This window comes from Melanostigma gelatinosum (genome assembly GCF_949748355.1).
Source record: "Melanostigma gelatinosum genome assembly, chromosome: 4".
Lineage (NCBI taxonomy): Eukaryota > Metazoa > Chordata > Actinopteri > Perciformes > Zoarcidae > Melanostigma > Melanostigma gelatinosum.
In genome coordinates, this window is record NC_136637.1 from 23,827,589 (window position 1) to 23,849,410 (window position 21,822).

General features: G+C 41.7%; 1 protein-coding gene across 4 annotated transcripts; it reads right to left on the minus strand.

Annotated features, from left to right (window-relative positions):
* Positions 1-189: 189 nt before the first annotated feature.
* Positions 190-21,410, minus strand: tpm4a (tropomyosin 4a). 4 transcript variants are annotated; one of them, XM_079267922.1, is made up of 9 exons: positions 21,201-21,403; positions 19,422-19,547; positions 5,793-5,926; positions 5,540-5,657; positions 5,327-5,397; positions 5,152-5,227; positions 3,951-4,013; positions 2,873-2,942; positions 190-1,523 (listed from the first exon to the last, which is right to left on the minus strand). In XM_079267922.1, the coding sequence occupies exons 1-9, from the start codon at positions 21,312-21,314 to the stop codon at positions 1,441-1,443; spliced, it is 855 nt and encodes a 284-aa protein (XP_079124048.1). In that variant the 5' UTR covers positions 21,315-21,403; the 3' UTR covers positions 190-1,440. The 4 variants fall into 4 exon arrangements, with proteins under 4 accessions (XP_079124048.1, XP_079124049.1, XP_079124050.1 ...); XM_079267924.1 differs by lacking the exon at positions 190-1,523 and adding an exon at positions 1,544-2,391 and having other exon boundaries at positions 21,201-21,410; XM_079267923.1 differs by lacking the exons at positions 19,422-19,547; positions 21,201-21,403 and adding an exon at positions 14,657-15,208 and having other exon boundaries at positions 201-1,523.
* Positions 21,411-21,822: the final 412 nt, after the last annotated feature.

Below are 21,822 nucleotides of genomic sequence, written 5' to 3' on the forward strand. Positions count from 1 at the left end.
AGCAGTAAAGAATGAATTATATCAGCATATAAATCATATAAAGCACTTTTATGTAGAGTAGTTTTAACTACTGCTGTTGAATGAGTGAAACATGTTTTGAATTCTTCAAAATGCACACAAAGTCCAATGAGTCATGATTTCTGTAAAACATTTATTAAGTTGACATGGGGGGGGGGGGGGGGGGGTGTTTCAAAATGGCCTCGGTCATGTGTGAGGCACTTTTCATTGCCCTGTCGTGAGATAAAAACCATGATGACTGTCACAAACAAAAATAAAACATTGAAAGAATTTATTGTCTGTGTTATGTGTGTTCTTTGGTCTTGAGAGTTCCCCTGGCAAAATAAGAAGTTGTGTAAATAAAACAAAACCAAAAATAATCATAGCAATACAATTTCTCAAATACCTAACATTATTCTACTATGTACAATAAGTATCTGTGGTTGATAAAAGCTTGACTTGAGCTTCAAGTGGTTTTGGGTTTAGCTCGCACATTGTAATACAATATATTGTAAATCTATTAAATATTGGCTATATTATGGCAGATTGTTGGCAATCATGATGAATGTGTCAACGGTCAGGTCTAGCTTAGGGAAAGGTAGTACAGGTAAGAAAAGTCACTGCTAGATACTGTACATGCACAGCTCTCAGGTTCTGCACAGACTCCCACACAACAAAATAGAGTAAATATCTTTTGATGTACATAAATACTCAAGATAATAGGGGAATGGCAAAAGAGCCATTCTTTTTCTAATTAAATGTTGAGAGGCCCAGAGACTGGGCAGCATGTGCCTTGACCTGTTTATTTATCAATGAACCTTTCCATTAGGTCACCTGTACATTTCCCCATCACACTCATCACACAACCAGATTAAGTAGCATACTGCTAAGACAGGCACACATAAGCCACGTCTGTTAATTTGTAGCTTCTTAAGGTGGTACAGCATGATCAGAAAAAACAAGACTGTTGACTAACATCGTATCACCACTGGGTGGCACTTCAGAGCCCAAATGTAGTCGCAGCAAAACCCAACACCATCTGTAGCATATGTATTAAGATAATCAGTCAGAGGCTTAATGTATGTGCACATAAAATGTTAAATTGAGCCAGTTTAAGTGGTTCAGGCAGTGACCTAATCTGAGGTTTCTTTGGGTGTGTTAGTTGCCGGTTCTTTCTAAATATGTGGTCAAAAATCATTTCTGGGGAGAATTTCTGCAATCACAGCTGGGGACAAAAAAGAAGCAATGGGGTCAAAATTACTTCCCATCATAAAAAAAGAAACCAAGTTGTGCCTTAGAAAAAAAAATATCAAGGACATGCATTAAGTTAAACCCCCTTCACACTGGGAATAAAGATTTTACAGGTCGAAATGTGGAATGGAATCGAACATTAAAGGAATGTTACATGACGATCTCATCCTCTCCAGCTTCCTCTCTGTGTTTTTATAAGCTGTTCAGTTCCTGCAGGGTCTGGTCCAGGACTTGATGCATGCCCAGATTCTCCTCTTTGGCTTGTGATAATTTCTCTGTAGGGAAAAAGAAAAGTGACACGGTGAAGCCTCAACCATCAGCAAATAATACTGCACGAGCCATGGCAATGTATTCTCTTTTATAGGTTTGTCAGCATCCCTTCCAGAACAGCGCAGAGCACTGTTTTACTGGACAGATGTTTTGCATAACATTTTTGATTAAAGTTGTGCCACATGCAAAAACCTCAACCACACCGCTGTGCCTTTCATGCATGAACTGCTGACTGTCATTCTCTGCCAGAGACTGTTAGTAGATTACACTACGGACGTCTTAGAGGACTTGTGTGCTGCATTTGTTGTATCCGATGCTACCATGTGTAAAGACAGTAAAAACATATATCAAAAACTATCAAAAATGAGTTAGATTTACAACCAAAATAGTGTTTCAAAGGGTCAAAGGGGATTTCAAGCTGCATTAATTCACACAAAAAACAGAGTAAATCTCACCTTGTCCCACATAAACTTCCTGATAATTAGACAAACAATGTACATAGCTACAAGTTGGACAAAGTCAGACTGTTGGTTACCGAATTACAGAAATCACAGAGTGCATGGTAAAGTATAGTACGTAGTTGAGGTTATGCATCAATCATTTTACAAAGGCATTAAACTTGAGAGACAAAAGCTGTAAAGTAGGAAATAAGTTATTTTTAATGAATAATTTCCTGCATAGAAAGATGTGAAGAAGGCACATACAGTATGATCCACAGAGAGAATATGAATTCAAAGCACAAGAGAGAGAAAGTGAAGTGAGAGGCAGAGAGAGGAAGATGTCAGAGCATCTACAGAGATGTCATGTCATTAAGGGCATGGTCCAGCTCCTCACTAATGGCCTTGTACTTCAGCTTCTGAGCATACAATTCATCTGGAGGTCAGAGGTCGACAGGAAGTACAGGCGGCAGGTTGTCAGGGACAGCGGCGACACAAACAAGCCAAAAGCAGGATAAGAATGAGAGGCAGAAGAAGAGCAGAGGGAGGAAGGAGAAGACACAAAAAAAAATAGGTCAGGCTTAAAAAAAATGCAGAAATGCTTGGAAGAAATAATGATGAATACATAATTACGCTCATGGCTCTGAAGCTGGGTGAGCTTCCAGCATTTAAAACCTGCTCTGACTGTCTCACAACACTGCTCCAATAACTCTAAACTCAGCTGCCTGCGGTTTGACGACGAAATAATGCTGACGTAAAAAAAACATCTGAGCACATTCTGTCCTCTTTGTGGCCTGGCTGACACATGGAGTAGTTGTCTTTTAGAAACTCCGCTAAACAATCCGCTTGTGGTTCGTCAACAAAGTGGGAGCGAAGTGGTGCAACACGACGACATGTGAGTGGTGCTGATCTCATACCTTCCAGGTCATCAATGGACTTTTCCAGTTTGGCCACGCTCCTCTCTGCAAACTCTGCACGGGTTTCAGCCTGACCGAAAACACAGACACGGCATGTTACATGTTTTACGTTCACGTTTTCAATGCATGCAGATAATAATAATACTTCACCCCTAAAATTATCATTTATATATCAATTACTTTGTTACCTTGAGTTAGTGAAAAAAAATAGTTTGAAGTAAATGATTTGAATCACTATATCAAACACAAACACTCACACAGCGTGTGCAGTCGAACCCAAGTCTCATTCATCCAGTTGTGCGCTCACTACTTCTCAAACACATGCATTGTCGTTAAAACTTCACCGTTTGAAACACCTCCACATAAACGGTCCTCGCACAGATGAGGAGCGCGCCTGCACAAGCGTGAAACTGTTCATGCGGAAGTGTTTCAAATAGAAAGGTTTCAGCGAAGGTGCGTGTTTGGGAAGTGGCGAGCATTGCGACTGGATAAATGAGACTTCGATCACAATGCACGAGTTGTGCGAGTACTTGAAAACGGATGTGATACGGTGGCCGATGTTAAACGCCGCGCCATTTACATATTCATCAAGTTTTCTCTCTATTTCTAAACTCTCCATTTACAGCGGACGCATGCGAGAGTAAAAAAGATTTCAAGAAATTCAAGGTAACAGTAGTAATTCATACACAGCTGATCATTTTGGGAGTGAGTTATTACTTTAAACAGATCAAAATGAATCTAGAACCAGTTAAAATCATCCATTTAGAAACAAAAATAACATCTTAAATCGAATGAAAACTTGATGAATAAGTTGATTATTTTTTGGCATTTCCTTTTTTTTTAAAGACGTATCCAGTAGAGGGAGATAGGAAACGTAGGGGCAGAGTATCAGATGATGACACGGCCTGATTTGACCAAGAGACACTGCAGTTACATTGTATGTGTCCCAGTCCTCCACCCAACTATGAGGCCCGTCGCAGTGTTTCTTCTTAAAGTATCACAATAGTGCCAGCTTATATTTGGGACATTGCTGATTTGTTTCCCTCCAAAAACATACAACACACAATCAGCATCTCACCTCCTTCAGTTTGTCAGTCAGAACTTTGATCTCCTCTTCGTACTTGTCTTCTTTTTCAGAGTACTTTTGACATACAGAGACACAGAGAAACAGCATTACCTAATCAGTTACAGAAATGCAAACTCATGCCTTCACCTACAGATGCACACAATGTGAATGCATACAAGGGTAATAATTGCTCTAACAGCTATGGCACCACTCCGTCTGAGGAGTGATATGCAAAGAGAGAGAGGTGGTGGCACAAAAGAGGCGAGGCGTTGTCATGGCCTGGGAACACCTCGGCGGGCCTGACCGAACAAAGCAATGGCATGTATTTCTTAAAGTCATGTGGTAAGTCTGGCATGCCGTCATTCTGCCAGTGCCTGGGGAGGAATTTAACATAACAAGCAGGAAGAATGCGCTGCAGGTCTCAACTAGCGGCTGGTTCACGTATCCCAAAACACAGAATACTGCCATTAACCCTGCACATATGAGAAAAAGCCTCAGCGGCTTTTTAATGAACATTGTTAGGGGGAGCCTAAGATTTAAGACATTCATCGCCAACGACTGCTTCTTAGCAATTGTTGTGCACGTGACGTTAAATAATTTAAATTTGTCAGATTCAAACATCTGTCATGGTTGTCCAGCTATCATGATACGTTCAGGTTTGCATCTAAACAACCTGAGGGGAAAATAAATGGTTGCGTTGTAAGTACGGCCTGATGATACACAATTATAATGCCGGTTGTATGAAGCAATACTTTGGTGATGTGGTATCCCTCCCCACTCACTCAAATGACTGTCCGCTGAGCAATGAGAACAATGATAGCAGTCGCCAGAACGGGTGTTCAGTATGTGATCTTCTATTTATTTAGAATGTTTATTTGTGAAAGAGAAGGAAAGCAACTCCATAAACCATTAATCAGCTGTGTAAGTATTTGCCAATATGATTAGAAAAATGAGTTTTTCCGTTGATGCATTCTGAACAGATGCATTTCATTTTTTCTGCCACTTTGTGGCTAGCCTTTCAAATAGGCCTGTTTATCTTGAACATTACTGGTAAAAAAAAAAGAGAAGTTTGTTGCAGTCCTGTGTGGAAAAACACCACTAATCTGGCAGCTCAGGAGGCCAAAAAAATAAGTAATACTTATAATAGTGTATTTCTGCTGCACGGTCCAGTCATCGGCATGCATATCACCCACATGCAACATGACAGTCTCACCTTCTCAGACTGGGCTTCTAAGGACTTCAGGTTGTTGGTCACATTTTTCAGCTCCTCCTCCAGGTCCCCGGCTTTACTGTGGAGGGAGACAGACACATGCTTGGTTTCAATGGAGGAGCGAAAGGCGCCACCATGTGTGTATTTGCTCTCGCGTTAGTGTGTTCACTAGTTTTACCATTCTGAGAGTTCGGCCCTCTCCTCAGCTCTCTCCAGCTCTCCCTCCAGGATCACCAGTTTACGGGCAACCTGGGACAACAATCAATAAAGGTTTTTGGTCTTGAAGCGCAACAGAATCCGAACGAACGAAAGTAGGTCAGACTAAAGACTAAAAGTTACAATGAAGAGCGGAGTGCAAATGCTCCGAACCAGCTCCCGCTGTCAAACTCACCTCCTCGTATTTACGGTCGGCCTCCTCGGCGATGTGTTTAGCCTCCTTCAGCTGTATCTCCTGAATCTCCATCTTCTCCTCGTCCTTACTCGCTCGGTTCTCAATAACCTTCATCCCTCTGATTGGACAAGAATGATGTTTAGAAAAGCCAGGAACACACATTCTCACACAATTGCAGACATAAATGCACATAAACAATATTCAAATCTAAAGAAGATCAAGATTGAATCTTTTTTTTAAATCACAAACTGACCTCTCGCTCTCATCTGCGGCCTTCTCAGCCTCCTCCAGTTTCTGCAGTGCTGTGGCCAGCCTCTCCTGGGCTCGGTCCAACTCCTCCTCCACCAGTTGGATCCTACGGTTCAGACCTGCTACATCACCCTCCGCCTGTGAGGGGGAACAAATGTGGGAAGAGAGAAATTTAGTCATTCATTCATTCATTCAACTTTAAATCATCCAAGCTGGTCTTCCCTTCCCCCCCACCATAAAACAGAAAGAGAAGGAAAACAGCTAGAAAAACGGACCGCAACCTGTAGTTTGATTCTGTCTGCACAGCAAAATCAAATATGTAAAAACAAACACTGATAAGTCCACTCTTAAATAAGCTTACCTCTACAATTTTAAATATAAAGCTCTTTCTAAGATCATGTTGAAATGAAATAAAAGAGAATCAGACATGGATCAAAGTTTATTTTTCTAGAAATCAGGCGTTCTGTCCTGTCCCGTGTTTTCCTGATCACCGCTACTGTGTTTAAAATCAGGCATTTTATTCCTCAGCTTCTCACACGAGGAGTGCAGAGCAATGGTCACTGACTGAAAGTTCCTTGTCTCATCAAAATGGAATGAACAGAAAATCTCCTCCTCTTCCATTTTTAAACCAAACAACCTCTGTTTTATAAAGATGAACGGTTACGATTAAGTGATTATATATTTTGGAAAATACTGAATTTCCCCCTAAAGTAAGACTTTTTGTATAATAGAGATTTTTCATCTTCGGTGACAGTTTATATCCTGTATGTTTTTGTAAACGAAATAAACAAAACCTAAAGTTGTGTGTTATTTTGGAATATCTAAACTCGTTAAGGGGAAAACAGAGTTTCACCAGTTTTACCACTGCAAAGAAACTGTGCATCATCTTCAGGAAGGTGTTACTAGTGGATCGAGGCAGACATGTTGGGAGAAAGGCAGCTACATTCGGTCTGGCTGGAGAGTGTAATCCTTTTTAATATATGAAGATCACGGGACTTTGGATTTAAATGAAACGTTTACAAAATCTCAATTTCCTGTGACTGCGAATGCAGAACTGGGACAATTGAGCTTCTTCTCATCTGATGAGAGGAAAAAGAAAACAGACAACTAAACAGGCATTTCCTCTCAGTGGGACAGTGAGTTTATCCAACCACCGCCTCCTAGGGAGCCGCTTTCAAACTGGAAACCCGCCCACCTCAGCTATCATACAAAGGTCACAACAAAGAGTCTGTCCCACTGATACAAGTTTACAACCGGGCAGCTCAGACGCCACAACGTAACTCCACGTTTGAACTGCCACAACGCTGAATTATTCATTCACACGAGTTAACTCCCCCGTTACTAAAATGAAACACCGGGGGGTTTCTCAGACAAACAGACGTTATTCTGTGCTCAGTTACAGAGCGAGTAGGTCAGTGACTCATTAGCCAGTCATTCAGTTCAGAAGTCAGGTTGCCAGTCGGATCAACAGTCAAGAGTGTCTGCAATTCAGCTTACAGGTAGTAAGGTATGAGTCACTCTGACAGCATTTGGCACGATGAAGTCATTAGAACAGACAAAAGAGAAAAGGATTGGCACTGAGGAGGAAAGGCAACACTGCAGGGAAGGGAAGAGCACGCTCAGAAAGCTCAATGAAAAAGAGTTATTAAGTCTGTTTGTGCCGAGAATAAATAGACTTCTCATCTTCCATTCTGTCAGACACTCAATATTTCAGGAAATGAAAGCATGGTTTCCTGCTGGTTGGCAGCCGGCACTGGCCTCTTATATATTTTTTAAGATTTTCTCCCCCACGTCTCCATGTCATCTTAATAAACTGCTGACTAGCCAGTCAGTCTTTCCACATCTCTTTTTCTGTCTCTCTCTCTCTCTCTCTCTCTCTCCTTCTCTGTGCTCTCCCAGGTCCTGCCCTCCTGCACCCAGAGCTGCCAGGAGAGGCCGCTGATATGAGACAGGAAATGTCTGTCGGACTCGCGTTGACGGGCCTTAAAACAGGCCAGCACTTGATAGAGGAAAACCTAACCCAACACGGAATGAATGAAAGGTCACAAATCGGTCGGACAGCTTGAAATCTCATCAGCGATGTCCTTCACACGGGTCCGCGTCTGTCGACACTACATCTGTGCGAGTGAGAAACATTGAGCACAATTAAACCGGAGCCTGAAATAACAGATATTGCAGCAATGTGCCTGCAGAATACCGCCTGCACACAAACAAACAAACTATCCACAAGCCTTTAGGTTCAGCCACACCGGCACATCAGACGCAGTTTGTGATTTAAAAAAAAGATTCAATCTTGATCTTCTTTAGATTTGAATATTGTTTATGTGCATTTATGTCTGCAAGCTCTGCAAGCATGCAAACAAACACTGTCACTCGGCCAATACGTGCCTCTCTCACGAACCTTAAACATGATAGCAACCGGCTAGTTTCCTGGGGTGTTATCTGTCATCAGCATTTACCAATCACAGTGGGGGGGGGGGGGGGGGGGGGGATTCCCTTGTAGACAGAGACAGCCTTGTGTTAAGTAAAGAAGCGTATGTGCATACAGTACATACTCTCATGCCTCTAATTCACTCTACCGTGACCACGGAAGAGAAGAGGTCTTTCCTGTAAGTCCTTAAGGTAGTGTTGAAAATACATTTCCGACAGCTTAATAAACTCCTTTAACACATGCTTAGAGCAACACAAGCTCGTTAACATGCAAAGCTTTTGCCAAAAAATAACAAATGTGACTCCAATGTTCAGGTAAAAAAAAAAGTCGAATGGCAAACTTTTACTCTAAAAATAGACACTGAACGCTCATTTGCAAATGAGGATCTTGAAAAAACAGCGACAGGAAGTCAGCTGCCAAACATTCTTTCATTTCCTCCCTTTGATTGTTCTTTCTTTCAGAGCTGGTATTCTCTCTGTCTCTGGCCATGCCCCTTCCTTTAGCAACCACTTTGCATTCTCTGGCTGCCAGGGACGCACCACTGCCTTATATGGTAAAACAAACTATGGGGAATGTTTGTGGTGGAGTATCAGGAAGATTGTGGCAGTGAGCACACATGCGCGCACACACACACACACACACATATATATTCTGCAAAAGATACTGGACCACAAGTAGCTGCTCTGTTATCAAGTTGGCTTAATATGTAACCGTGCTTTCTAAGAGGTGAGTGGTATGTCAGCAACTGTCAGCTACTTAACAGCTCCCCTTGACCAGTTAGTGCCTTGCTAAAGGGCATTCAGTCATAGTGGCTGTACAATTCTTAAAGGAATACTTCAACATGTTAGCTTAGCACAAAGACTGGAAACAGAGGGAAACTGTGAGCTTGACTCTGTCCAAAGCTCACAAAAATGTGCCTTTGATGTCTTGTTTGTTTCATCCATACAAAAACCTGAACTGTAAAAATGGCGCGTTTTTGGTTTTAACGGGGGTTATGTGCCGGACTTATTTTTGGCCGGCTGGAGTAACCTGTCAGAGTGAGAGTTGTTGATATTATGGCTTGTCCATCTCAAGCATCGTACAATCCATTCTAATCAAAGATACAGGCAGTCTTGTGAATTTTCTAAACAGGCATGACAGAACAAGTGGATATTTGTCTGTAAGGTCCTAGGACGCTAATGTGTCCTTCCTTTACCACTCTGTCACTGGCCTCTACTTCGTAAACAGTCTACCGCCTGACTTGAAGATACAGCACAGTTCCACTGGGAGTGACTTAAGAAATACCTGAGTGTATTAAAGACAAGATCAAGGACAAGCGAAAGAGGAATCTAATTATTGGCTGATTCCAGGCCAGTGGGCTAATGAGCTGCACAATGATGTTGGGTTTCAGTGGAAGTTATTCCTGATTGCTGCTCGCCACTCTCAATGTGACTGTGTGTATGTAATCTTTCGACCATAAAGATCTGGCATGCAAAGAGAGCTGCACACAAGGTATAGGTCAGCCTGTCATGAGGCGTGATATGTAAAAGAAGGTTGTTAAACTTCCAGACAAGCATCACAATGAGATCTCTCTGTGCAAAAAGTAGTTTGTCCGACTTTTACACAGATCTTGAGCTGGTTTGAGTCTTTGTTGCAGAGTACTGAAGTGTTTAACACTGACAAGAGGTTCATTGCAAAAGGAACCACAAAATGTAACAGAAACCAAACTATTTAGACAGTTGTCCTTCTTAGTTTTGTTGGAATTTACATGTATCTTATTGACATTTTTGGAAAAATTGGTCTTTAATTGTGTGGTCTCTGAACACAGAGGACAGGTTATTTAACTACCAACAATGTTTTCAGCAGTTTATCCTATAACAATACAACTCTGAACACAGTCCTTTCAGGCTAAATGAATACCACTTCCACTCTGCAGTACTAGCACCAACATGCTAACAGATGTAGAGATCCTGCTTTGACAAAAGCATCCCAGAGAATGTTTAAAGCATCTCACTGAGCCTTGCATGAGTCTATAAAGGAAAAGGCCGGCATCATATCCACTCTCTAAATGCTACTTAATGACATTATAGCAAATTTAGCTTTGCAACCCGCAACCTTGGCCTGCATAATCAGCTAAGCCACAAACATGGGAGTTTTCTCCAGAATGCCAGCGACTGCCAAAACGTATCAACATGTGGCAGTTATATTTGGAAAGTTGAGCTATTCCCAGGGAGAATGTCCCAAAGAAAACAGTGAAACCAGGAAGTAAATCTTTCCACGGAATCTGTGGAGTCTGCTAGAGGCCTAGCTGAAAACCGTCAAGCTCATCAGAAAATGAACTAGAGGTTTCTGTTTGCTGGTTGGTGAGCTGAGGGAAGTATGTCTAAATTACTTCCTGCAATTAGCTTTCACGGTTGTCGTGTAGGTAGAGTGCAACTTCAGTGTGTCTCGCAAATCCAATGTAAGTCATTATTGTCGATGAAGAATTTCTATACAGAAACAGATTAAATCAATAGCTGACCCCCATCGCCATAAGACACCTAACGTCAAGTGAACTGACAAGAGCTCATTCACATTTAAGATGTGTTTAAGTATTACACTTTCGCTGAAGTTGTACACCAGACTGGAATATATGTTAACTTGTGTAAACACTCATTCCACCACACAAACCAATCTTCCTGTTGATCAGGGATGGAGCTCAGGGACAGGAAGCACAGGAAGTGCTGGACCAGAGTCGGCAGACGACATCCTGGGAGGGGCAGTTGGTGTGGTGGAGGGGGGGGGGGGGGGGGGGGGGACCTGTTTCCCAACTCTTATACCATAAGAGGAGGTTTTGAGTCCCACTTCCCTTTTCATCTGGTTTTAGATATGGATCACAGGCTGTTTCTGCATTCTACACCAATTATCACCGTGGAGACCATCGTACACAGCATACATACAAACAACTTCTAAAAGGGAAATTTATGCTTTTTATGTCTTTTTTATCATTTGATTGTTCTGCAGTTCAGCAAGTCATTATTTTGTCTCACAAAGAAGCAAAACTCACAAATTTGCTTCCATATTATGAGGAGCGAACCAGACCTACCAGATGGTTCGTTACACAGAACAATCTGAGAAGCAGTCATTGGAAACTGTTTGGAAAAGGAACTTTTAAAACACTCTTACGTAATACAAGGGGGGAAACATCTTCACCATTGAGAAAGGCCTTCGGTGCCATTCTTTGCTCTTCTTTCCATAAAGAAATACTCTCCGGTTCTGATATAACTGATGCTCTTGCAGCATCTACGCAAACCTCTTTAGGAGACGCCAGTGTTGTTCAGAACGTACCGTACCCTCTTTGTGTCGTTACGTCACACGCCTAAACCCCACCCCTAGCTGCCGGCAGCACCTAACAAGACGCTGATTGGTCCGACCCACTGACAGTTCGGATACAAACGCATTACCTGAAACCTGACAAGATGGATTTTCATGTGATCTTGCGATATCGTGCCATGCAAGGTAAATAAAGAGCGGCAAATCTGGGTCATCTGTGTTGCTCACACAGCTTTCAGGTTCATGAATAAAGTACAAACCATCATCTTTGGCCTGACTCTCAACTCTGAACCTTCAAACAAGTAACTGCTGTGAACGCTTTGAAGAAGGAACAGCTCATTGGGAATAACGGCTGTAAATAAAACACATCTAAGAATGTCAAATGAGCGTTCAGGTCGATGGCATGTCTCTTTAATCTGAGAGAGCCTTAAAGCATTATTGAGAGGTTGAGTAACGTCTCCAGAGGCGTCAGAACCAAACAAGAAACAACACGAAGCAATTACTTTAATTTTCTTCGTTAGATATGTGGCCAAATGTTTCTTCAGATGCCTCCACATTTCCAAACAATGATTCATTACCTTCACAGACTCGAGGTTCCTGTTTTGATCTCTCCGTGCTCAAATGAAGAGTTTTTGTGCCAAGGAATAACTGCAGGTTGCCCTAATTATTCACATATGGGACCACACCAACCTCGCCACACAAGTGCACTGCTTGTTTGACTTTGAATGCACAATGAAATGGAAAAAACATGTCCACGTTGCAGAAACAGGACAATTTTAATCCACCTAATTAACATGTATAAGCAGTTATAACACTTTCAATACGTTTACATACACTATAGTGTACAAAGTAGGTATTATAATGTGTTTATTGCTCGATTTAGCAACATCTTTAACTCCTCCTCTGAAGCTTCCATAAGTGGGTGTTGGCATATATACAGAGATAATGATTGACACTACCGTTTAACATTGACGAGTTGTAACTATTTTAAATATGTCCTTATTGGAGAAGAAGTTATTAATTGTTGAATTAAAATATCCTTATTTTCGGCTTGTAACTACTTTATAATGTGTTATAAACAACTTCTGTGTTTATATACTCCTCGTGAATGATAAAGGAGATTAAGGTAAAGTGTTATTGTTACCTTAATACAGGGGTAGTGAATACCTGCCTCTAATTGGCTGGAACTTGTTGCCTTCTTCTTCGTTTATTGCTGATGAACATGATTGATGGAATGTTGGAAGGGTTAAAGATTTAAACTCAGATGTGAATGTTTTCATAAGGATGACAGCCTTCTTGTATAATGCTCTCATTGTCCTAATAATGGGAGACAAGTGTTTTTCTTAAAATGTTCCTCTGCACGTTGCCTATATGGACAGAATGAAATGACAGATCGGTTGGAGATTTTCATTTTTGATGTGGTGTCATAATGAAACTTATTGGTAACCATAATGCTGATGTGGCACACTGATCAACAAGATGAAACATTCATATGCACCACCAGAAATACAAGTCATCTGTCCGTCTAAAGCAGGTTGGAGATTTGAACCAAACAAACATTCATGGGCCATTAAAATGAGTGAAGGACAGAAAGCATCCACCAAAACAATCGCATCACAATATGTTGAAGTCAAGGTGCTTAATATGTCCCAACATATGTTGAGAAACAGACATCTATGTCTTAAAGACTTAAAATATTTTCAAAGGAATGTTTACTGACGTCATTGATGTGAATATACATTGTCTGTTACCTAATAGGCAGTTTGCAACAAAGGGGTAAGTCCGACAGCCCGCCAGCTCCTTTCATCATCGCGGCTCCCATATCTTTACAGCCACACCTTCCCCTCCCACTCTCCTCGAGTCCGTCTACTTGTCCTGTCATTAACCAGCTGCTATGCAAAGGATATGGCACCGAATGCCATAAAGCAGCACGTGAAACAAGTCAAGACTGATGCCTAACTGTGCTGCCAAGCATTTTTTTTCCCTCCAGTACAGTCGCTACCTTTTCTGTGTGAAGTTACAAAACTCGGATGTGGACAGAGTCAAGAGACAGGCAGGTGACAGACACGATGAAAAAAAACCCAAAAGAGTCACTTTCAAAACATCCGTGCTTCTAGTTTGAGAAAGCACACGTGTATGACTTTTAAAAATGTTTCAGTAAATAGCCAAAAAAAATGCACTTTACACCTTCCCAGAGTCCAAATTGACAATTTCAAAAGTCTTGTTTTGTCTGACCAACAGTCCAAATCACAAAGATATTCAGTTTATTATCATGGGAGGCTAATAAAAAATAAGTTATTCACATTTTAGAAGCTGCAACCAGTAAATGTTTGCTATTTTGGGTTTTGAATAAAATCCTTGAGGATCTAAATGATCAAAAGTGTTCCTGATTCACTTCAGGTTGATCGACCAACCGATTAAGTGAGAAATAGATCAAACTCTAGTTGAAAATGGCACATTTTCCAGACTATTCCCCTGAATCGCTAATAACAGAGTAGGCATACTTTTAAGTATATATGCCCTTTATTTTCCTATCATCAGTGGCGGCAGGATGGTGTGGTGGTTGGAGATTCAACCAAGCAGCTGCTGGCACACATCCACCCTGCTGAAGTACCACTGAGCAAGCAAGTGAGTGAGAAGTTAATTTCCCTGGGGAGTCACAACATTATCCACTTAATCTCAACGTTGGCAGCTCTAAAAGCTGCTAAGACCTCATTAAAAAGTAGTTACAAGTATAATATAATAAAGTATGAACATGATTTATATCCATAAGAATCTGGTCAGTCTAATAGATCAATTAAATTGCACGATAGGTTCAATGATGTCTACGTGGTCCTACATTATTCACAGTAGTTCTACAGCGGCCTGTGAATCGGACAACACTGCGCATGCGCACAGACCTGCAGGAATCCAAACTTTTTTCATTTTTTTTCATGACAGACCAACGCCTTGCATTGTGGCACAATCACGCCCGCGAATGAATCAATGACATGAAGTAACTTTGTGTTTTTAGAGCCCGAGAGGTGAATATGGAGACGTTAGCGTCGTTGAAACAGTCCGACAGGTGATAGCAGAGCGGAGCGTGATTAGAAGAGCGGAGAAAAGACCCGAATAAGAAAGTAGGCTAGAGGATTTGATCGTCTCACTTTCTCCCGGTGCTCCCGTTCACTGTCCAGCTCTCTCTGTAGGACCTGAGCTCGGTCCTCTGCGTCGTCGGCCTGCTGCTGCAAACACTGAATCTTCCTCTTCACAGCATCCAGAGAGTTCAAACCTGCCATTGTTGACTGTTTACTTACTCGATTTAAGACTACACGTTGAGGGGGGGGGGGGGACAAATGCCGTTTCTGGGTTGTGAAAAAAATAAAATGAGCTACTGCGTCCTGCTTTGTTGGTCTATGTAGAATAATATGACAACATGAAAAAAGACTTTGGTAAGAAAAAAAAGACAAAAATCGATGTAGGTCCGGGGCCAAAGTCTTTGGAATGTAAAGGAGTCGTTCAAGTATAAGAAGTTATATAACCAGGAAGTAACGCTGTCCAGGTGTTCTCCAAATGTTTCTTCTGGTCTGTAGGAATGATACGTTCGTGAGCCGTATAAAAAGTTGGGAACTCAGGAATGTTGCAGTTTTTTGGTCCCGACGAGAGTTTGAGGAGAAGGATTATAAAAGCTGCGCTGCGAGGAGAGCGGAGAGCGCCAGACTGTGTGCCGGAGGAGGAGAGAGATGATCGGGATGATGAGGTCAGAGAGGGCGGGGCGTGTGTCCTGTAGTGTGTGTGTGTGTGTGTATCACAGTCTGTGGTGAGTATATGTGTGTGTATGCTGATCCCTGTGACTGATATGATCATTGATGTGAGACTTTTAAAAGAAAAAGGACAGTCAAGATGAGTAACTTTCAGGGTTTAAAGTTTGAAGTCTGCTTGAAAACACAATATGCAGTACAATGTGTATTTGGATGACGAAACAACTTCCAACATTTCATTGGTCGGACTCACAGAGATCACAGACTCAACAAATCAAAAGGAAACATCACTTTTCGGTTGATCTACTCAAAACTCACAGATTTACACAACCTGTGAGGAAGGGGTCATGATTTAGCATTACTTTGGGCATAAAGGGTCACAAGCTAAAAAAAGATTGAGAATTTAATAATACGGTATATTGTGTAGAGTTAGAGCAATATATATATATGATGATATTAGCTTCTAACATATCTGCGTACATACATGCCAAAAATATGATTTAAGGTATTCAAAACAGTGTTCCATTACTTATATTGTGTACCTGAGAGCTCTTTAAAAGTGTAAAATGTCCCTCAGTACATCTGTAATCAACCAAATTCGAGGCGTTCTTATGAAAATGTTTATGTTATGTGTCAGGCAATAATATCATTTGATGATATGAACTGTCATAATTACTTACATTCAGTGAAATATTAAAAAAGAAAGTGTATGGTTGTACAGTTACATTATTCTAAATGTCTTGTGCATCATTTTTACAATTTACGATACAGCTCAGTCAGTATCAGGTATTGTTAAAATGAATACAAAATATTAATACAAATTCTTTTTTTTTCAGTAAGTCAGAATTTAGGACAAAATTAAGAAAAGTGAGAGGACTGAACATTAGATACAACTTACAGCAAACTAGTCACGTGGTGTATTTATACATTAATACATTACAGCCTGTCAAGATGATAATACAGTGAATCTGTTCGGTAAACTTTTATACAATCATGCACAAATATATGCAACATCATAAATGTTTCTGTTTTTGAGGAACCGTGTGACTGTTTGTCTTGAAGGAGTATGCAAACAAACATCATCCACCACCTGCCTGCCAGTAGATGATGTTCATTGTGTGGGTGTAAATCAGATTTATGCTGCGTCCTTCATGTTTCCACTGCCGGCCCTGCCTGTGTTTACCCTCTCTGTTCTCCATTCACGCCATCGGCCTTGTGGGCAAATGCGCTGGCTGGACGAGCAACTAGGCCAGCAGATCTCAGCTCGCTTGACTTCAAGGTCCAGCTCAAATTCAGTCCTGCTGTTCACCGTGAAGAAAAGAAAATCCCTCTCAATCAGTCGCATCTGTTGATTGAGCCTCTCTCTGTCTGATTTACCCCCTTGGAGCATTGATTTCATTAGACACAGGAGTGTGGGGCTCTCTGTTTGCCTTAGCTGCATTCCTGACATACCAGAGCCCCCCTCCCTGCTCTCTGCTTTCTCAGCCCGGCCGCCCCCACAGTCCAGCTTTCCCCTAAAACAGTAACTGTTGCCTCTGGGATTGCTGTTATCAACACCTGTAGTCCAACTGCTATCCGTGGTGCCACCCTCTTTGACTCTCACAATCTGAAGCCTTTGATCGCTCCTATAGACAGACTCTCTGTCTCATGACTTAAGTGTCAGCAGCACCAGTCGATGGTGCAGGCACTATTCTTTCATGAATCACAACTGCTTGCTTGTTGAGGTCTTTGGCTCACTGTTCTGCTTTCCCAGCCCCCTCCAGGTTTCCGATCTGGCCGCATTCTCTGTGTGAATTGAGATGTGTAAGGACTTGACTGTTGCCTCTAATAAGTGACATGTGGAGGGGGATTCATGGAGGTGGAGCAGAGTGGCTTTACTGGCTGGAAATATTGAGTATGTAGGACTTCACTAAACATCTATTTTTAACAAACCGTAGGAGTGGAAGCTACACCTAGTCCGGCTCAAACCACAACCTCAACAACTACTTCTTCACGGGGCCCACTCGACCCCCTTTACAGGCTTCTCAGAGCTACTCAGGAGTTTCTTTGATCACTGCGTGAGGATAATCATGTCTCAGCCTCAGTCTCTGTGTCCGTATGGCAGACACTTCCCTTCTCATTGTTCGTAGGACAACGCTGCATTTCCCTGGGATATCCTCCACAAGGCTCAAACAATACCACATCTTGGTGGCAGCTGGGAGGGTTTTTGTTTTCATGATGCTTCTCCCTGCACGGTTTGCTTAGTAATCCTGTAGGAATCACTGCTTAACTGGTAGGATCGGTATTTTATCCGTACCTTGGACATAATTGACTCACTCATTTGGACTTTGTTTTATACTTCAGTTCCCCTCTCCCTCTCTCTCTCTCTCTCTCTCTCACACACACACACACACACACATACGCACACACGAGTAAACACACATGCCTGTACACACAAGCACTAAAATGTCAGAGGAACCACCACTGACAGATCTACAGCGCTGTGGTTTGCGGTCTTGCCAACAATCTAAAAATGTTTCCCAGATTGCAGCTGATTAGTCACAGGAAAACTGACATTTTCAATGTTCCGCTACATTTACTGAAAACAATCATTTGTGTATACAAAAACATTCTCATAAATGTTAGATGAAGGAGGCTCTGTCGTCCCGTTATAGGATGATTCCAGATTCATAAAGGATTCTGCAGTGGCGGAAGAATTATTGAGAGATTTTACTTTAACCAAAAATAAAAATACTCTATTACAAGTAAACGTTCAGCATGAAAACGTTTACTTGAAGAGGATATCCAGTGTTGGGGCGTACTAAATGCCTCACGTGAGGCAAAAAATCTGGGGGTTGGAGCCAGAAAGAAGTGAGCTTACCAGACCTCATCTCTGCTTCAGGCTTGTGGCTCAAGGCTACATTAGCATAGCATAGCACACCTGAATCTCTGACCAAATTGTTGATATTGTGGAGTTGGATTGTGGGTAACGTAGGAGGCAGATTTTGACAAGGAAGAAGAATGTGTGAAATAAAAGCTGCTGCATTGAGTTTGATCTTTTTTTTAAACTGTCCATCAGTCAGTCTGACGATGCTTTAGGAGTGTGATAAAAAATCGATGGTGTACAAACGTATTATGAGTTGAATTATATACTTTAAGCATCACAAGTAAATGTACTTGTTAGGCAAAAGGATTGTTGTATTACTGTTATATTATTATGCATGATGCGTTAATGTATAAGAATCTATAATAAAGCATTATATTTTATGAGCTGATCACATATGTTGTATAAAAAAAGTTGATTGATTGATTTACATTTGATCTACAACTTCCAGATGAATGTAGTTTATTAAAAAAGTGCAATATTTCTTTTTAAATGTAGAGGTATAAAGTAGTATGGAATAGTAAAGTACAGTATTTGCGTAAGTGTGCTTATATTAGACATCAACATCTACAACGTATGAGATGGAAAGTATGTCTGTGGTAATAATTACATGACATATAACAGTAAAAAGCACAAAAACACCAAATACTTCTGTCAAGCTGTTATCAGCAGAGTCTGAATGTACAGTACACAAACTACTGGAACTGTCACACTGGACGTCTACATAGACAGCAAGCTGCAGGCTCCTAACAGGGATGATGATGATGAACAACAATACAGTTTGTCTGTCGCTCTGGTTTGAAGGACCTGATTGAAAATCTAGCTGTTATCAGTAAGAACACACACCTGGGACCATGGGCCTAATGTGTGTGTGTGTGTGTGTGTGTGTGTGTGTGTGTGTGTTTGGTTGAGGGGGTTACAGTTTATCCATGTGCTCATCTTTCAGGACTGGCTGCACAGGAATGTAACAGTCTCTGAAGTGCTCCAAACCATTCACTGTGGATCAAAGTAAACCTACAGCTGCTGGCTTAGAACCATCCAGCTGTGGAAAGATGGGCTCTGGTTTTCAGCGGTGCCATAGTAACGTAAAGTGTGTGTCAGTCAAAGTCGAAAAAAGCAAATCATTAATGACAACAGCAGAAGCCTCTTGTCAACATGTACTCCCTTGCTAAGGAATTAATAGGACTGTATCATTGTGACTGTAAAGGAATCGCAGTTTCACTTCACATTTTTAGTCAGGTGAAGTGAAACTGACCCCCCCCCCCCTGTGCGTGCGTGTGCACAGTCTGTGCGTGACCCTTCACTCACGTCTGCAGCTGTCTTCTCAGACAGTTCCAGTTTCTCCTGCGCATCTTTCAGGCCCTCAGAGAATTTGTCCAGTTCGTCCTCTGTCTGCTTCAACTTCTTCTGGAGGTCCATCAGTTCATCCTCCATCTACAACAGGAGAGACTGTTAGTCCAGTGTGTCTTTATCCAAATTCTACGTTTGTCTGTTGTTGTTGTTTTTTTGTTATCCAACCCCTTTCCCCAGTTTCCCCACTTAAAAAAATATATGAGAAAACTGATCAAATCCATTATTTTTAATGGATTTGTGCTGTGCCAAAATAATGATTCAGGACGTCATCCAGGCCAAGGTGTTTGAATTCAGACCAGTGGTAAAGCAGCAGCGGCTGATTTGAGAGTCTAATTGGTTTTTATTATGTTTGGGAACATTTAAATTGTATTGGTTTACGATCAGTATCTCATGACATAACCCAGGTATGCAGAATCCTCTCTCTCTCTCTCTCTCTCTCTCTCTCTTCCTTCCTGCTCTCTCTCTCTCTCGCTCTCACTCTCTCGCTCTCACACACACACACACACACACACACACACACGCACACACACTCACAGTGTTTAGTGTTCCTCCCCCTAATCAGTGCCCCCCACAAGGGCCCATGAAGTACTTCTGATAATCCTACTGAATTCCATACTCATTCTCTCCTGGTGTCTAAAAATACAGCTGTTATCAGTGAGAACACACAGACGCCTGGGACCATGGGCCTAATAGGTTTGTGTGTGTTTAATCTCCCATGTGTGTCCGCCTGTACCCATTTGCATGCTTCTCATGTGCGTGTGTTGTCTCCTGTGTTGGATACACCTGCTAAAAAGGCTTTATGACACACAGCGGCTCCATAAACTCTCTTCCAACTGGTCCCGAAGGGAGCTGGACTCACTTTTTCCTCTCAAGAGACCTGATTCTGGGTGGTCTCATCACCTCAAGTAGCCAAAACCACCATGAGGGGATTTGATGAGCTTTCTATCAGCTGTAAACAGCATTAATATTGACCTATTTGTGTTACATTCAGTTCCTACTGATCCCTGTCAGTATCTGTTTGGGTGGTGACTCTTGAGTTTTCTTTTACCCATAAGCAACTGCACAGAAATCTACCCTGGTAATCAAAAGAATGTTTATATTTTGGGATGCCTGGATGTGTTCTTTATATTAGGTTATACATTTTAGTCCGAAATGAAGTACATGATTACATAAAGTGGAGACTCCATGGCTTTCGAAAGCTTATGAAAGTGCTGCCTGGCCTTTTAGGGAGGTATTTGTGCTTCCCACAGCCTACTGTCACAAAAAGATGTTGAATTTACCATCCAGTGTCTGAGCAATGGCAAAAAACATATATTTTGAAATATTTTTTGGCTGTGATATGGCGATAGAGCTGTAAATTGGCTTTGAGCAATGTAGTATAGATACATGTGAAATTTGTTTCCAGAAAGTTTCATTAAAGGTATTTTTGGTATGATGATTAGCTTAAGAACACGATAAAGAGGACAGTCTTCAAGGAAAACCTCAAATATGCCATATGCCAGGTTTGAAGCACTTTATAAATAGGTGTTGCAGCTCATCCACCAAAAGTCAAAGATTAACACTTCCTTCAGGAATAAATTATTCCTTTCCTAATCCATAACTTTAATGTTACTGTTGTATTAGCTTTTTACGTGATTGAAAACAGCATCCCTGAATATTTTCTAATTGTGGACATAGTCTTTGTCATGACTACTGACCCTTGCATCATTTTTTTATGTCCTCTTTCATTCCCACCTGCTTGCATTTGTCCTCTGCTGCCTTCTTGTCCGTCTCTGCCTGCTCTGCCCGGTCTATGGCGTTCTCCTTGTCCAGTTTCAGCATCTGCATCTTCTTCTTGATGGCCTCCATGGTGGCTGCTTGGTTGGATTTCCCTCTCTGAGATGGGAAAGTTGCAGCTTCAAAAAGCCCTAATCTCCTGTTGTGTTGAGGAGATTCTGTCTTACGTACAGCACTGTAGAGAGCTGGAGTCCAACAAGGCTGCAGAGAAAGAGAGAAAGAGAGAGAGAGACAGAAGGGGGGAGAAAGTGGGAAGGAGACAGAAAGAGCTGTGAGAGAGATGGAGAGTTGAGCCCTATATGGGTAGTTATTTAAACTGCAAGAGAACCTGCCTCCAGCCTCTGATCACCGCCTCCTCCTCCTCCGGCCATGATCTCACCCCTCCCTCCCTCTTTTCATCCTTTCTCTCCATCGTCTCCATCCATTGCTCCTTCACTCACCACTCTGCTTCCATTCCCTGACTATCACTCTCTCAGACACATACTCCACCCTATCAAACCACCCGTCCAAGGTTTTTCTAAGGATTGGTCTGGCTTCTTCACTCACTCTTCCAACGTGGCTGATCTCCTTATTTGGGTTG

Excerpts from the sequence above, each read along its gene's own strand:
- tpm4a (XM_079267922.1), bottom strand. The coding sequence starts at position 21,314 with ATGGAGGCCATCAAGAAGAAGATGCAGATGCTGAAACTGGACAAGGAG. Across the intron at positions 5,228-5,326 it reads AGGGCCGAACTCTCAGAATG|TAAAGCCGGGGACCTGGAGG; the intron begins GTAAAACTAGTG and ends CTCCCTCCACAG. Across the intron at positions 1,524-2,872 it reads GTCCATTGATGACCTGGAAG|AGAAATTATCACAAGCCAAA; the intron begins GTATGAGATCAG and ends TTTTCCCTACAG.